The sequence below is a fragment of the Cnephaeus nilssonii genome, assembly GCF_951640355.1.
Source record: "Cnephaeus nilssonii genome assembly, chromosome: 11".
NCBI lineage: Eukaryota > Metazoa > Chordata > Mammalia > Chiroptera > Vespertilionidae > Cnephaeus > Cnephaeus nilssonii.
This window is the reverse complement of record NC_137082.1, coordinates 41,822,568-41,840,723: the sequence shown is the minus strand read 5'-3', so window position 1 is coordinate 41,840,723 and position 18,156 is coordinate 41,822,568. Positions and strand designations below refer to the sequence as shown.

General features: G+C 41.3%; 1 protein-coding gene across 9 annotated transcripts in view; it reads right to left on the bottom strand.

Moving 5' to 3' along the window:
• NEDD4L (NEDD4 like E3 ubiquitin protein ligase) overlaps nucleotides 1–18,156 on the bottom strand; it is a 310,671-nt gene that overhangs the window by 111,157 nt on the left and 181,358 nt on the right. For 4 of the 9 annotated variants that reach the window (XM_079783553.1, XM_079783552.1, XM_079783555.1 and 1 more), the window contains 2 exons: nucleotides 17,840–17,878; nucleotides 13,737–13,790 (listed from right to left, as the gene is read on the bottom strand). In XM_079783553.1, the coding sequence (XP_079639679.1) occupies nucleotides 13,737–13,790; nucleotides 17,840–17,878 (93 nt within the window). The other 5 variants (XM_079783551.1, XM_079783549.1, XM_079783550.1 and 2 more) reach the window with 4 other exon arrangements.

Here is an 18,156-nt window from a genome sequence, read left to right as displayed (position 1 = left end):
TCTTCTGGGTTAACTCTAATATTTCAAAATAAGAATTTTAGTACCTATAATTTACTTTGTTTTTAAAGACTTAAATGGATGAAAATAATTCTAAAGTCATACCTATGGATACTACCACCAGCAATTGGAATATACTATTTTCAACCACAACTTCTCCCAACTTTATGCATGTATAGTTCTAAACCATTTTCATAATGTAAAAGGTACAAAGTGCTGCAACTTGTCTTTATTGTTAATCCCTTTTTGTGATTCACCTCCGTACAACTACTTCCCATTGTAGAGGTCGAAGAATTGGGAGATTGGGGAACCTCAGCATTTTCTTGTGTTTATGCAAACTTTTGTAACATAGATATGAATCTGTTAGTAAAAATATGTGAATAGACTCAAAGACACTGAAAAAATATACTGATGAGAAAATCATATTAATCACTGAGGAAAACATCTGTTGTTTCCTCGAGTTAATTTTTCTCATGGTTCATAAATTTAATATGTTTGCATGGCTGAATCTGTCCATCTTTTTTTTGTTTTTCTTTTTCTCATTCCAGGGTCAGGAATGTATCATCCTTCACAGATCTGATACTCACTTTTTGTTGTTGTTGTTTTTACTGCTTCATTTACTGAAACATCTTCTATGAAATTATTTAAATAGTCTATATTTAGATAGATTTAGATAAATCTTTTGAACTTACTTTAATGCTTGGTTTAGATTTTAGATCCAATCAATACTATGAATTTTATTTAAATACTGTATCCACATAAACGTGACTATGCTTAATTTGGGTGGTTGGAATTTGGGTTACTTTCCTTGTTTGATTTGTTATTAAATGCAAAAGTGTATGTACATATATATGACTAATATAACATTTCCCATATCAGAATACAGAGTAAGGATTTTCTGATGTAATGCCATTTCAAATAGAAAGACATGCAAAGAAATGCTTAGCTATTTATTTCTTTAGCTCTTGTTCAGGATAAAGCCTCCACTGCATATATAAATAGCTAACAGAGCCAAACCCCGTAAAGCAAGCTTACTCGTCTGTGTTTGAGTTATGGCCCTCCAGAATATTACAATGAAGGTGACAGGCATCTGTTTAATTCCCGCCACCACCACTCAATGGCAGGAATTTTCCTGGTATCTCTTTGTCCTTGGTCTGGCGTGGGCAGGTGTTCACAGACCAGCTCTGTGGAAGGCAGGTAAGGAAGAAATTCATTCAACTCCCCATGTGATGGAAAGAGAAAAATTATTCATGCCAATAACCACATCCCAAAATGCTTCAACAACATTTCACATAAAAAAACAACCATTTGTTGAAACTTGCTAATCATGATGAAGGAAATTCCTGGGCAAATATAGCAACCATATCACTGGCAGTCACTACTCCCTTCAGTCTTCCAAACAAGGCCCCTCCCACTGACCCACTGAGACAAAGCCTGGCCATCTTTCCAGATGCGGTGCCAATCTTCCCCTCCATGACATCACTCCTGTCCACCATGACCCACAGTGCCCCATCCCATGTGTAAGCAATCTGTCACCCACTGCCTGGGTTGGGTATCAGCACTTTCATAATGCCCGCTATCATGAGTTAATGCTTCCACTGGGCATGCCTCATCTCAGCTGTCCTGTCTGCTGAACTAGAAGTTCTCCAGACAAGAATTCCCAACCATTGATGTTTCCAACGTCAAGAAGTACAGTGCTTTACACGCAGTATTATTCAAAAATCATTATTTCACGCGTGTGAGAGAAAACAAATATTCTCTGTAATTGCAAAAACAATGCTCTCAGTTTCCTCACCTTTAAACGGAAAGGAACTGGCCTATATTAACTGCAATTGAAACTCAAAACTCTACACATTTATAAATATAAAATTTAAACATGACTCCTGCACACATTAGTTGGAGAAGAAGACCAGCCTGCAGAAGGGGCATCTCTTGCTAATGCAATTTCAGCCAAGGGTGCAGGCAGGCCCGTGGGCACACTATGCTTTGTCCTTTGCCATACCATCTGGCCACCCTAATGATTCATGCTAATGAGTACAATATAGCATCAGGATTTTTAAAAAAGCATGGTTTCTCCTACAATCAGAGGTTAAATCAACATAAATATTAAAACTACATTAAGATGTTTAAATTCTATTACAACTTAGTATCTCTTTTTTTTATTCAAGTGGAAAAGCACGATCAGTAAGTACATATGGGACAGATACTGAGCTGAAGGCAACGATAACACAAAAGCACCCCAGAGTCATACTGTTAACATGCATGTTCAACTCAGGAAACGTCTTCAGAAAATTACCAAGAGTGGTTAGCTCTGAACTCCTGCCCTGAAACACTCCCTGCTTTGAAAAGGTACTAAGTGTTTTGGTTGGGGCTTAATCACACATTTCAATACTTCTGCTCCAGCTCAACTTTTCTTGTTCAACTCAATTTTTAAAATCTGGACCAAAGCAGCTTTTTTCCTCTCCTTTGAGAGTTCACTATCTAGTCATGTATTTTTAAAAAATGTAAAAATTAAAAAAAAAGATTCTCAAGAAGTATGGTTTATCATAAAGCTATAAAAAGTCTCTCAAGAAAATGAAGAGTTATGACATATGTGGGCCACAGGAAGAGAAACTGTAAATCTATCCAACTATTTGTATCATCAAATACTTAATACACCAAGTAAGGTCCCTACCCCATTTCAGGCCCCCACTGCCAAAAGAGGTAAACAGCATAATGAGAGATTATAGGTTGAACGTTATTATATGGGGGAGCTAAAAGCCTCTTGACTCTCCCTGAACTATAAAAACTAAGTCACAAAGGAAGGCTGTGTGAATTCCGAGGACCCGTGAGAGGCCAATTTCCTCGGAGGAACTCTAATCTCTCCCTCCCTGGAGGAACTTCCTCACTTTCTGCTTACTCAGTAGTATATGGCACAACACTTAATATACACAGGATGGTTTCAAAGAATAGGTAGGCACTTAAAGGAACTGACAGAAAGTATTTGACCACTAAGTGTAGCAACAACAGTCAAACTAGAGAAAAGAGGGCCCTTTCCAACTCAATTTATGATCATTTCATTTCATGACCTTTCCCTTCACATGAAGCACTTTATTCAAAAGTGTAAGAACGGCCCATGGTTCTAAAATGACCAGGGTTTAATAAGCAGGCCCTTGAAATTCAATCTACGCCATCCTCCATCCTGAAAGTTCAGCTTCCTGTGAAAACATGGTGATGCCTAGAGACCACCACTGTCTCTCTTCAGGACAGCACGAATCAGGAGCGCCATCAAAGATTTACTGAGGCCCACTCATGTCAGAACACCTGTCTCACTTATTATTTTTTTATATTCCTTTGTATCCTGGATCGCCCAAGTAAGCCACAGTGGAATGATAAGCAAGAGATTTAAAGAGGAAACTCCACTGAGGTCATTATACATCCTGATGCTTACTGAGTCAGGATTATTTCTAAAACTCTTTTGGCCATCTCCATCTGCCCAGGAGAAATAATCACAGACCTCTTACAATACAAAGTATCTTAGCAAATATTTTCAACGCTCTATCCCTTTAGGCCTTTTAAATCTTTAAACTGGAGCTGGGTGTACACTGCAGGTGGATTGTCTAGTCGGTCTCTCTAATGCAGGACATGGAATATTATGCTGCCTGGTATGAATGAAGGGGCCTGAATGATCGCAGACAGGATACTAAACCTCTGAAGAATCACTAGCCAATTCTGGATTGGGTTTCCCAAGCTTCTTCTGGCATTTACAGTGGAAACTTCAATATTGTATTTGTGCGATAGGATCCACAGTTTCAACACCATCCATGAATTTCCTGATTTTCCCTCATTATTGTAAATATCTTGGAAGTATCATTAAGAGTTTTAAAAAGGTCAATGTATTTAGGACCATAATCTATCTCAGCAGTAATAATATGCAGTTAATTGTTTTTAGTTTAAAAATCTGCTTGTTTATTTAAAGTTACACAAATAGATTACCACTAAGATTAGCCTCAATTAGCTTTAAACCATGAACTCTACAAAGAAACCCAACATTTATTAAATTCTGACATGGATTAAACTTCTGGTATTGTGAATTTTCACATACAGATAACAATTTTCGTATTAACATGCATTACAAAATTATAGATTTATTTCAATGCTTAGGAACTCTGCCTCTGGGCTTAGTCAAGTGAAGCGGCTGCGGCATTTATGAAAATCCTCTAAAAGGCAGTATCTAATAAGGCCTCTTCCCAAATTCTGCCCTCATTTGTAAATTACACAGGGAGGAAATTTTATACAGGAAACATTAGATTGATGAAACCTCAGCCTATAAGAAGTAAAAGTAAACTTAATCACTGGAAACATTATAGCAAATTGCATGGTAAAATTATAGCATGTCAGAAATACCACCCGAAGTAAATGTTTCAGTTTCAAAACTCAATACAGCAAACAGAAGTGAAGATCCTTTTCTACAATGCATAGCTCATGAATCAATTCGAGTTTTTCGGGGGCTGCGTCATCACAGAGCAACGATAGGGCTCTGTGGTGCTGATTATCCAACAGACAAATACTCAGTACCAATGAGACGACATTGCACATCACGGCTAGTTATTAAAGTAAATATTTCCAGATAGGCCTCAAATTCATGTTGCCCTGTGTTAATGCCATACTGATCAAAAATTGGTTGTTCACAGTTAATCTCATTATCTTCCTCGGAGAAAGATTTATATATTACAGATACTTGGTTAAGAAGGATAAAACCAATATGAACACCAATCAGGTACGTCCACATACACTACCACATTTAAATCTCACCGTAAACCTGTGAGATGGACATTTCTATGCTCATTTTTCAGTTATGAGGCAGTGCTCTCAGAGAGGGCACCAAACTACCCCAGGACAGGTCAGTCAACGGCCAAACCCGGCTCTGTGGGCCTCCAAAGATGCTTCCTTCTCTCCATTAGGCTGCGAGGCTCCAGGTGGAGTTACCACTTCTAAAATTTTCAACAAAAATATCCCATCACAGGAAGCATTACACTGCTTTTTTTTAGGGGGGGGGGGGAATTACACGGGCTTTTTAATTGTGCAAAGATATACATAGTGTTAAAATTCCCATTATACATAAAGTGATATGACAGTATATTAGTTATAACTAATGACAATATCACATACCTTCACCTGAAACAGGAAAGGAGCTATTTCACAAGGTTGCTGGGAAGGATGAGTGAGAGGATGCTTCTGCAATGGATAATTATATACTAGCAGACTAATGAAGTAAATGAAGGCACTTTTCAAATGCTGACTGCTACAGAAACCTGAGCTCTCACTACAAGTCCTGTGTCTGGGTATGAAAACACACATCAGTGTTAACTCTGTGCACTGCCTACATGTTTTAGTACATCCCTGAAAATAGTTAAAATTTTGTTACACATATTGGGGCATTCTCTTATATGACCACAGCAAGAGAAAGTACTACTATATGGAAGGGGAAAAAACTTTACAGAATCCAATCAGAAATTGACTCAGTAAAAGGAGTATTAGCTTTTTTCTTATCCATTACAATGTTGTGTTTTTCAGTAAAAGATGGTTTAGATGTATAGTCATAGAGTATTTTTTTAGGGTAAAAGAGAGATACCAATACTGGCAAAATTCTTCTGTATAGTAAAATCACCCTTTTCTAAGAGAGTCAAACTAAAATTCCTAAGTAAACACAGTTTGGCATATTCCTTTGTGTTCAGTAAAATGCATTTTTAATCACAAAAGATTCTACACTACTTCTATGAAGTGTATGTCCATTGAGGGGGCGCAGGGAAAAGCGTGGAGGAAGTAAAGAAGGAACACTAACTTCCCTTATTAATATACTAGTATGTGGTGGATGTTAGAATGTGTCTTTGCCTTCCATGGGCTCTCTTCCTTCTGTTTATATTACCAACTCTGTGTCAGCAAGAAACTGAGACAGTCTGTGAAACTTTCCAAGTACCTAGTGTAAGGTACATACACAGTGGGCCTTAAACACTTAATTACAAGAATGAGATTAATACTGGCTCCCGAAGCTTGTAAAATGCAGAGCTTCACAAGTTATTACGCATGAAATTGTGTTGAAGGGGGCATAAATGCTGGTAAACAGTGATTCAACTTCCTTGAAATAACTCTAATGTAGTCAAGAAGCTCAAAACAAGACCAAATAACTCAAAAATCCCTTTAAGAAAATAACTGACTATTAATAATGCCACAAACTGAACGAAAGTTCGCAGGCTTCTTCAATACTGTAACTGATGACTGTAAGAACCAATTCTATTTTACTGGGAGTGTCGGATCGAGTGGAAAATCTGTCGCCAACAGGGGTTTGTTCCCGTGTGTTTTTTTTCTAGGAATCTAGCTGGTTAACATTTTTTGGAGTCATGTTGCATTTTAGATTTTTTCATGACAGAATGTTTGGGAGGCACAAACTGAGAGAAGCACTCAAAAAGTTAACCTTGGAAAAAGGTCTAAGGCGTAGATTATGAAAACGAGTACTTTCGTCAAAGAAGACCGGAGTGATTTTCCCAAACAAGATTTCTGACATCATTCAAAAACCAGACTACAATAGAGTTTAGTTAATTTTTCATGTAAACTAATCATGGAATGCCCTTCTGGCCAAAGCAGCAGATATTTGAAACATCAAAAAAGCTTGCTGGCAGCCAGACCGTAGACGCCCCGGTGAATGTTTTCCCTCAAGATAAATAAGGCCGTGGCAGCTGCTGCCTCCACTTCACACCCCTGCCCGTATGAAACACGTACAAAGTGTTGAATGGAGCGGGCAGCTTCATTACGGGAGGAGGTTTGTTTTTGCTTCTTAAAGGAAAAAGTTTTGGCTTAAAAGAAAACCAGCTTTGTAGCAACCATTTACAAAGGTATGTATGTGTACAAAAATACACCTTGAAAATGAAACCTACAGTGTGCTGTGCAGAATGTATTCTCCAAAAAGAGCTCTTGATTCTCGAACTTAAATTTCCAAATGCGAAGAAATTAGTTTTCCACTATAATAGTCCTCGCAAGCAAGTTGTGACAACCCTTATATGTAAGGTCTATATAATTTTTACTATATTCTATTTATGTTGTAATTACATTAGAAACTTCAAGGCAAACGAGACTTTAATTATATAAATCCATTTCTCCTTGATATCTAACTGCAAAAATAATTTTAAGACTTGGGTCATATAATTGAACAGTTATCGAAACTTTAGAAAATGCATTTTACTTGTCAATTTTCCTGTGTTTGGAACTGTGCTACCCAACAAAGCCTCCCCCTGCCATGATGGATGAAGATTAAAGGCTATTCTAATATCATAATTCTATTGACACCTGAACCACTGTATAAAAACGGCATTGGTCCAGACCAAGAAAAAGCACTTTAACATTTCCTAATAAAGGAGTTAGAGATAATAAAAGGGCTATATGGAAGAGATAAGAAGAAACAGTTACATAATACCAAGAAAAATATAGTATTTGTATTTATCATTTGATAATCTTTTCAAAGTGGTGAATATCTATGATAGAGCAGTGATAAAGTTCACTTGAATGGCCAAAAATATTTCTCAACATAAAGCTATAATAGATGATTCTATTCTACAGTAATACTCAGCCATCCACTTTGAAAAGTCACAATTCACAGTGGAAACTCACACAGAAAGTCCTCCAGATATTTCATAATCATATCTTCAAACCAGTAATCACATGAAATTCAGGGAGGAAATTCCAATTCAAAATATAAGGAATTTGTTCTCTTAAAAAAACATGTAATAGCTAAACTAATGATTACCAGTAAAAGAAATTTCACCGATGAAACTTTTCATCCTATTATAAACTATGAAAACTGCAGAGTCATCATTTGCCTAGTGGGGTTAGCAGCTGTTTTTCTGTACTCCATTTCACTGAAAAGGAGCAAGCAAGAACATAGGAGCAATAAGGGCCAAAATCTGTTCTAGAGCATCTGTTTCCACAGCTGGAGACAGACACTTACTATTCTATGTACAGCATCCCAGCTTAAACACTAGAGCGGGCAGTGTTAAGTTGCAGGCCATGCAATCTGACCATTAACCAGCCCCTAGTCAGTTTCACCTAGCTGAGACCCAACAGCCCATCTGGTTCAAAAATGCATCTCTTACTGTCCTACTCTTGTTCAGTATTCATGGGACCAAAATAAAGAGGATAAATGCTAATAACAAGTGCCAACCCTCCACAGCAAAAATGCCATCAGGAAGAAGTGCTCACATTTTACATACACTTTAGTTTTTGGCGATATTCTCTTGCCTGTATTAGAACTACTGTAAAAGAGAAGTGTTGTCGGGCTGTATTTGCAGGCAGATTTTAAATGCACTTCCAACATCAACGTGTTGGGGCCTGGCAGATTAAAGTAATAAATTTTTAAACGCTTTTATGCATAAGGGGAAATAAGGAGGGGGTGTTTGGATTTTCAAAACTGAGTTGTTGGAGGTTGAGGACCTAAAGAAAAGGTATTTTCTGAAATGCTAACAAGTTTCATGGACCTCTACCAAACACCGGGGCACAAATCAGCTCCCACAACTCGGCCCAACTCCAGTTACACTGCCCCAAGCTGGGGAGCTCCTGGAGGGAATAGGATGAAATTTATTTTAATTACGCTGCTGAATAAGCTTTCTGGGCTTGAATTAGCCCTTTATGTCCCTCACACGGGAACACAAGCTAACTTACCGGGGCTCCAGCCAAGGTGGAGCCAGGGCTGGTGGCGGTACTCTCCTTGGGATCCTCATGAGATTCCTCCGGTCCGCGAGTCACAAGAATTCTGAAATGCTGCTGCCCCGCATTCTGATCCTGCCTGATCTTAAACGTGCAGCCCTGACCCTGTGGCGTCCTTTCCACGGAATTCGTCCTGTGGATTTCGGGAGCCACCCTGCGGCCCCGAGGCGGCGTCTCCAGGTGACCCCGCTCTTCCATGGGGCTGCTGTGCTCTGCTCGGGGCTGTGTGGGGTACGAGGTGCTCCTCTCAAGCCGGATACGGGGGTAGCGCACCAACCTGTCCCCCTTCGTGCCCGTGAACCCAAAGTTGAAGTCACCACCCATACCCGGCGTGCCTGGTGGCGGCTGCTGCAGCTGGAAGACAAAGCACCGCTTCCCAGAACTTCCAGAAGCATCGGGTACGTGCTGCAGGGACCAGCGCCTGGGCTCGGGAGTCGAAGGGCTGCACAGGCCGTCGGCCCCGAAGGGCGGCGTCAGCCTCACCTGGCGCATGTCGGCGCTGGAGGCTCGGTGCTGGATGCGGAGCCCGCCACTCTTAGGTCCCCGAGGCTCGGCCTCCTCATGGCCCTCCGCAGGGACAGGGCTCCGTGCTAGGTGGCCACACATGCCGTTAACTTGGGGGCCTAAACCCCTGGTGGCTCTGGGTGGAGAGTTCTCCGGGGTCTGGGACTTGAGGGACTCCGCACAGCGGCCCAGAGACACAGACCCTGCGTCGCAGTCTAGACCCTCGGGTGGCCCGCAAGTGTCCGGGGCCCCATCGGCCGCTTTGCGCTGCAGCGAGATCTGCATGGACGAGCTGCGCGTGGGCCGCGCTTCCACGGGGCTCAGGAGCTGCGGGATGAACATGGACGTGCTGCGCTTGAGCGCGCCCACCGCTTCCTGCAGGCCTCCGTCCTCTGCGCGGTGGGCGCAGGGGTGAGCGCCGCTCCTCCGCGGCAGGGTGTGGAATGCCATGAAAAAGTCGTCTTCTCTCTCCTGGTCGAGGATCTCTGATTCAGGGGCTGTGTTGCTGCGACTGGAGCCAAAATGAAACCGAAGCCGATGGGCCATGGTGCCCAGGGGGGCAGGGAGGGAGAGGACGAGCGGCGACAACACGCCCGGCACTGCCAGAAGTCAAAAACCGAAGACACAAACTCCAAGAAAAAGCGTCCCATCTGCCAAACCTTTAGCACTGCGGCACCAAGAGCGACAGATAGCAGAAATAACCCAAGTGGCAAGCAGCATTCCAGGCATGATTGGGTAAGAGCAAAAAGCTCTCATCCACACTGTGACAGAGGGTAGGATGGCTAGAACCACATGACCGCCGTCTCCCCCTCCAATGCCAGCTTGTGGACTTAGTGGAGTTTTCCCCCTCTCGCTCGCTCTCTCTCTTTTTTTAAACAGCAAGAGCCTGAAACACCACCTTCCCAGCTGCTGCTTTTTTCCATCAGACAGGAGTGGCCCCAGCAGGGAGCTCTCACAGCTGACTGGGGCAGCAGACACACTCCGAGCCACGCGGCTATAAATCTGCCCGCATCACACTCACAGGACAGTTCTTTCCGAACGCAGCAGGCACTGGGCGCTCTGACCAACGCGAGACCTGGCACTGAAAACACCAGCACACACGGTATTTCCCCACCTCCTCGCAGGACCGAATGACAAGCAAAAATGCCTTGGCTCTAGGAAAACCCTTTCACAAGCCTCGGAGGTTATGCTCCTGTTATTTATGATATCACCACACTACCCGGATGGAATGCACACTAATAAAAGGTACTATAAATACAGTTACACACTCCACAGAATTGGTGTCCCTTTAATGCTAAATAATTAGACCATGATCTACAAGTCATAAAATAGCTAAGGGCAAGGGGCACAAATATTCACACCGCCAGTTAGTGGTCCGCCTCCTGTTACTATAACCCTTTTCAGTTAGAAGGGAGGGTGAGGGTGAGGGTGTGTGTGTGTGTGTGTGTGTGTGTGTAACTCTCACACGATATGCTGTCAGAGAGGGAAGTACCAGAGAAGAGACCCAGCTGGAGAAAACATTTCTCCCATATGCCAGATAAGGGGAAAAAAACAATACTGCCCCCCCCTCCCCCCAACAAAAGGAAGGAAAATTGAAGAAGGGTGAACATGTGCTTTTCATAGTAAGTTAACTTAAATACCATACAGAAAAAAAGCTGTCCAGAGCCAACTTTTCCAGTGAGAAGTCAACAATATTAACATGGTTGGGATACTAGCATGGAATCTTGCTATTTCTGCAAAGGGCCAAAAAGGAGCTAAAAAAGAAAACTAAAGGTCCACATTAAAAAAAGCTGTCATCAGATTTGTACACTTGGATATATTCTGGGTGTTTTAAATGAACTATTTTCCGTGATCCAGAAACATTGGTTATTTAACAAAGAGGTTTATTTAGGAAGGAGTAAAAAAAAAAAAAAAAGGAGGGGGAAATACCAAGCTGCAAAGAGTGAAAAAAAGTTTATTTTAAAATCCGCAAAGCATGGCTCTGGAGTTGAGGGTATGGGGGATTAAACCTGTGTTTACATACATGCAAACCTGTTTTCTAAAGGCATGTGTTTTAAACGCTAGAAATGATCTCTATGAGAGAAGTGGAAGCTAGTTTGTTTAATGCTAAAACTGCCAAGTTCCACCCTAGCCGGTTTGGCTCAGTGGATAGAGCGTCAGCCTGTGGACTGAAGGGTCCCAGGTTTGATTCCGGTCAAGGGCACATGGTTGTGGGCTCGATTTCCCAATTGGGGGTGTGCAGGAGGCAGCCGGTCGATGATTCTCTCTCATCATTGATGTTTCTATCTCTCTCTTCCTCTCTGAAATCAATAAAAATCTAAAACAAACAAACATAAAAAATAAACTGCCAAGTACCACCACAGTCATGTATTCTCTTAGCTGGATTAATGGCCAAAGAGAAAAACACCAGCATTAAAACACCAGACATTCACCACATAGTAACAACACTGCAGACGGCCTGGGGCAAAACTAGGTATTAATATAATCAAAGAGTTTTTCAGATTAAGTTTGTATTCACACAGGATTTCTTAGAGCTCTGCATTCAAAGCCCTTTTGGGTTTGGAAGTATATTTGGGCCTCATGGCAAGGTCATCTCCACAAGTCATTGTGTTAGATAATGGGAATGAGAAACAAATTTGTTAAATTTCTCTTAATAGAAGAAAATTAAGTCATGAATTAAACACATCTGACAGGCAATTTTTCCTCAGATTTGACCCTGCCTTCACCTTAAAGAAGTGTTATCATACTCAATAAACGAGAGACTAAGGATTAGTCTGTGATTGCATCTGTGACTCCAGGGACTACTGTCATTTTACTGAACACTGCCTAACTCAGTCTTTGCTGGATGTGAGAGGGGATGCTAAGACCTCCATCCTCAGCAGACTCTCCGATTCAATTTAAAAAGAAAATAACTTCAGACACACAGCAAAACTGATTTAGTTGTGCAGTACAACTAATTATCACCCAAGGTAAAAAAAGGCTGAGTTCCATGCAAAGCCACCAATAACCCAAATACATGCTTAATAGAAAAGATATCAGGATGGTAGGTCAGAGTATGTTGGTTCTCTAATTTGGAAAATAATAGCAAGCATAGAAGAGTAGACACACAACCAAATTCTATAATTGGGGTGAAGAGCCTGGCTATTTGCCACCACTGGCCTGAGATGAGGGGAACAGCAGTTTCCACCAGGGCACTGCTCGATTGCCGTGTCTAAATCATGCCCAGGATCTAGACCTCACCTCTCAATGTCAAGGTCAGGGAGTTAAGCCAGTTGTGTTATAAGGCTTCACCAGACCAAATATTCTAATCTCAACCTATTTAAAAATTTAGTTGAATTCTGCATCAGGAACGCTTCATAAGAACATTCATTTTAGCACCCCTATCCCCCCCAAAAAAACAAAAAAACGTAAGTTTCAGGGAAAGTAGATTTGAGTGACAACTGACTACACTGAATTATAATACCTCTTCTGAGAGTACCTTAAGCTGGCACATAGCCAAGCCGGTGTGGCTCAATGGTTGAGCATCGACCCAGGAACCAGGAGGTTGCGGTTCGAGTCCTGGTCAGGGCACATGCCCGGGTTGTGGGCTCGATCCCCAGTAAGGGGTATGCAGGAGGCAGCTGATCAATGATTCTCTCTCATCATTGATGTTTCTATATCTCTCTCCCTCTCCATCTCTGAAATCAATAAAAAAATATTTTTTAAAGCACTGGCACATAACTGAAAGTTCATTTTCATAGCTGGAACACTTGACTCATGGGTACTTGATGTTTACATTCTAATTAGGTAACTGGCAAAATGCTTCAAGCCAGATTTGCTCCTGAAATTCATTTCTAAAATGGAATCTTAGTTTTATCACACACACATTTATAGATATATACTATATCTCTATCTTACCTATCTATCAATCTCTATATAAAATGTTAGTTTGTATCAGTCTAATGCCTCAGGCATATCTTTAGTTCTTTAAAGGTACTTTCTACTAATTTCCCTTGAGAAAGTACCACTTTTAAAATACAGCTTAATTTTACCTGCTAAATATAGATTCACTTTTTGCTCTCTACTGTTAATTAGATTTAGGTTTCCCCAGGGAGGGTCACAATAGATCCATGATTGGATAGGTGACAGTAGTGCAGTCTGGCTTATGTTTAAAATCCCTGAAAGGTTTGTTTATATGAGCAATGGCCTCTTTACAGATTTGCCCATCATTCTGTATTCCCAACAGAGTGTAGTAAGCATATGGTTTGATATATCACTAGTGTGACATTCACTAATATTAAGTATGATAAAAACATTTACATATACAAATAAAATTTCTGTCCTAGCCACACAAAAATATTTGTTAGAATCATGAGTTTGTAATGGAACAAAAATAAAGCCATGGGTTAGGGGCATATATACTGTCAGAAGTACAACATAAACACAGTTTTTAAAGCAGCTGCTTTAAAAATAAATTTTTTTTAAAAATGAAGCAAAAATAAAAACTGAGACCCACTTACCAATCTGTTCTCATCAAATACTTCAAACAGGAGTCTGTGATTAGATGGGTTTACCTATAGAGACATAAATGGTACTTCAAAATGGGCAGAAACAATTGAGAGGATGAAATAAGAGATAAAGAATGGAATGCTTTATAATGTACCCAAATCAAATGTGTATTCTGAACAAGTGACTTCTTCTGAAAATCCTATATCTATTAACTCAAGTCTCCTCTTATTTATTTCTATATTGTTCTGTGCCTAATACTGAAGTATATTAAAAGAAAATGCTTTTAGCTGCTTTAACATTAGAAAGGATAATTCTGAATAGTTTTAAAGAGTTTTGCAAACTCCTCTACAAAAGGTACACTCATGCTTCTGGACCAGCAATTTTCAACCTTTTTCATCTCATGGCACACATAAACTACTAAAATTCTTTGGCATACCAAAAAAATACACTTTTTGCTGATGTGACAAAAAAAAGGTACTATAATTTTGATTCATTCACTCCAGATGGCTATTGTTGTGTTGGCTGCTGTCATTATTTTATTTGACAATCTAAGGGAAAATAGGTCAGTGCTTCTGACTAAATTAGTCAGGTATTGCAGGTTTTAAAAATTCTTGCAGCTCACTGGTTGAAAATTGCTGCTCTACACCAAGGCTACATCTTCAAAAGGTCTATGCCTGAGGGTAGCTCTTAGGTCTAATCATAACAACAACAATCTCTATACTAATAAAAGGGTAATATGCAAATTGGTCAGGACGCCCTCACAGTAAACAGTAACGACCAAAGAGAAGGCTGTGTGGGGCGACAAGGCCAGCAGGGGAGCTAGTGAAGGACGACCAAATGACTGAACAGCACGCTGCGTGGGGCGACAAGGCTGGCAGGGGGGTTAGTGAGGGACGACCAAATGACTGAATAGCAGGCTGTATGGGGCGACCAGGCCGGCAGGGGGGGCAGTTGGGGGCGACCAGGCTGGCGGGGGAGGGGGGCAGTTAGGGGTGACTAGGCTGGCGGGGTGAGGCAGTTGGGGGACGATCAGGCTGGCAGGCAGAGGTGGTTAGGGGTGATGAGGCTGGCGGTGGGGGGGGGGGGGAGCAGTTAGGGGTGATCAGGCAGGCAGGCAGGTGAGCAGTTAGGAGCCAGCAGTCCCGAATTGTGAGAAGGATGCCCAACTGCCGGTTTAGGCCCCATCCTGGGATCGGGCCTAAACCGGCAGTCAGACATCCCCTGAGGGGTCCCAGATTGGAGAGGGTGCAGGCTGGGCTGAGGGCCCCCCCATGCATGAATTTCGTGCACTGGGCCTCTAGTAATAATATAATAGCAATAATTAAAATGACAAAATAGTAAAAACGGCCATTCACTAGTGCTTATTTTCCAGGCACGATCTTCTCATTAAATATCAAAAACGCATGATCTCCTTTAATACTGACAGAAAGCCTATGATGTGTAACTGTCACCACAATCTTACAAATGAGGTGCTGAGACCATGAGGGTGTAGAAACTTGCCTAAGGGCCCACAGCTACTATGCAAGGCAACCAGAACCCCCACCAGGTCTGGCCTGCTTGTCTCCAGAGCCCAGGCTTTGAACTGTTAGAGAGACCAAGAGAAAAAAGATGTGCTCCCATTCCAACAAACGCGGGGTCAATGTCAAAGCTACTAGGCTTTCAATGTCTTTTTGCTTCTTTCTGTCTCTCTACCAAAATCTCCTCCAAATGGCAGGAGTCATCACTCAGACTCCAGTATCATTTCGTGAGTACCAGCCACATGTGAGACATGGTGGTAGGTGTTCTCATTTATACTATCACATGTAAATCCTGGAAACAGCCCCCTCGAGTGAGGACTTTCTCTCCTATGTAAGCGACAAGGAACCTGCGGAGGAGGTGAGTCCTCGAGTAGGTTTTCCAGGGTCTGCATTTTATAGAGCCCGAGATGGGAACATGTCTACTATCAGAAGTCTCGGCTGCTTCGTGATAGAGAATGGAATGGAATAACATCTGACATACAGCGCAGAGAGCACGACTTGTCCTTGTGGCCCCCTGGCCTGCCCTCAGAGGCCTAGTGAGGGAGCAAGCAGACAGATGGAGGGTTTAGTGTCTAAGCTCTATGAAGGCCTGAGCTGCTGGTCAGGGCACCCATAGGCCATGGCAGGAGCCAACACACAGTAGGCAGGCAATATGATTCGTGAGATGAATAAAACAAAGGCCTTTTTGTAAATATCCAAGAAAAATAGAGTTTACATATATAGCCAAGATTAGTTGAAAAAAATTTTGGAAGTATTAACATTTACATAAATGTGGCCAGGGTGTTAAACTGAAAGGGGTCTAAGTAATTTGGAGTTTTACAAGCGGAAAGCTTACTAAAGGCCAGTAACGTCTATGCACCCCCATTAGCTTTTCAGTTCTTCATGAAGTAATTTTAAATACATCTATCTGGTCGAGGCTACACAAAGGATCTCATCAAGTATTAGGATATCAATGCCATGCCCAGCTGGTGTGGCTCAGTGGTTGAGCACTGACCTATGAACCAGGAGGTCATGATTCAATTCTTAGTCAAGGAACATGCCTGGGTTGTGGGCCCCAGGGCGTGCAGGAGGCAGCCGGTCAATGATTCTCTCTCATCATTGATGTTTCTATCTCTCTCTCCCTCTCACTTCCTTTCTGAAAGCAATAAAAAAAATATATTTTAAAAAATCAATGCCATATTTCAGCTCTGAATGTAGTAGAAAACATGTATCTAGTGATCTAAGTTTGGAGCCCATAAAATACTATTGTGATTGAAAGAAGAAATTAGGACCAATTACAATGTGCCTACTGATTATATTGTTGTTTGGGAATCTACACTAATCAAAATGTCTCATCTGGAACAATTCTGAAGGTAAAATAGTTTTTAATACCACTGCTATACAGACAATGAAAATATATTAATTTTGAAGAGAAAAAAAGACACCTTTTCTTTCTATTACATAGCTGAGCGGTTTAATATTTTCAAAATTTCAGTATAAAAAAAACCAGCAACCACCACAAATAGTATTCTCTGTTAATTCACAGAATCCAGCCATTTCTACATATAGCTCTTCTAGGTATCTATAATAATAAAAGCATAATATGCTAATTAGACCGGACAGCCAAACAACCTTCTGGACATCCTTCCGGATGAAGCCGGGGCTGCAAGGGCCGAGCCCCTTGCACAAATTTCGTGCATCGGACCTCTAGTCTATAATAATAAAAGCATAATATGCAAATCAACTGAACAGCAGAATGACTATCCGGATGACCTTCCGGATGACCATTCTATGACACCCACTGGCGCCAAGCCAGCCAAGGCAGGTGCGATGCGATTGGTCAGGGGGCCCTGCCATCGCCCCACGATCACCCCGCAGAGGGAGGCCCAGGCCACCGGCCAGTGGGGAGATCTATGCGGGGGGAGGAGGGGTGGCCCTCCGAGGAACCAGGGGTGTGTGGCAGCAGACGCAGGCAGCACCAGGCGAAGGTGGGTGTGCAGGCAGGGGGCGGGGCCAGGGCTGCAAAGCCGGCAGCCCAGGGAAGGAAGGCCTACCCTTGCACGAATTTTGTGCATCGAGCCACTAGTTAAATATAAAAGTTAAGGAAATTTTACCTAATTCGGTGATATTTAAATTCCAGAAGTAGTTTTATACTACACATATACACTCACACTAAATATTTGAATTACAAAATTTTCCTTCATGACTGGAACATAATTGGTAAAATTTAGGCTTCTTTTTAATCATGTTGCCTCTATTGTTTTATCCTATCTCTAAAATAATTCATAACCTATATCTCTAGAGGTAAGTAAGCTAATGTTTTAATGATATTTTGCCTTATTTTTAAAGAAATATTTTAATAGAAAGGTTAAAATATGGTATTTGGATAGCTTTCTTTTTATTTCCCTAAAACATTTCCAAATAAAACAAGTCAGATTTTGTTACCACTCGTCACAGTCTTTGAAAATTTGGGGCACATTAGGAGGCTACCCAACCATTTCTCATATTGAAAGGAATTTCACAAAAATTTAACAGCTTTCATTCAATATGAATCTATTAGGATAATATATCAATCTAGTTATCAATAACAAGTGTTACCAAAAAAATGAAAAACTTACTCTAAAATAAAATTCTTCATTCCATTTTGGGTTCAGCGTCTGGAAGAGAAAGTATCTTGTAATACCTTTTACAATCTTAGAAACTTTAGCAGTTACTAGTACAACACAGTCCAAATATTTGCTTAACCATTTTTCTGATTGAAAAAAAGGGCTGAGAAAGTCTCAAAATTGCAAAAAAGAAACATTTAGTCCAATTATTTGAGACTATTCTATAAACTAAACTAGAAGGGGAAGGGAAGTATTTATGGAACAGATAATTCATAGACAAAAAACCATAAATTGCAAGCTATCAACCATAAGGAATAACACTGGGGACC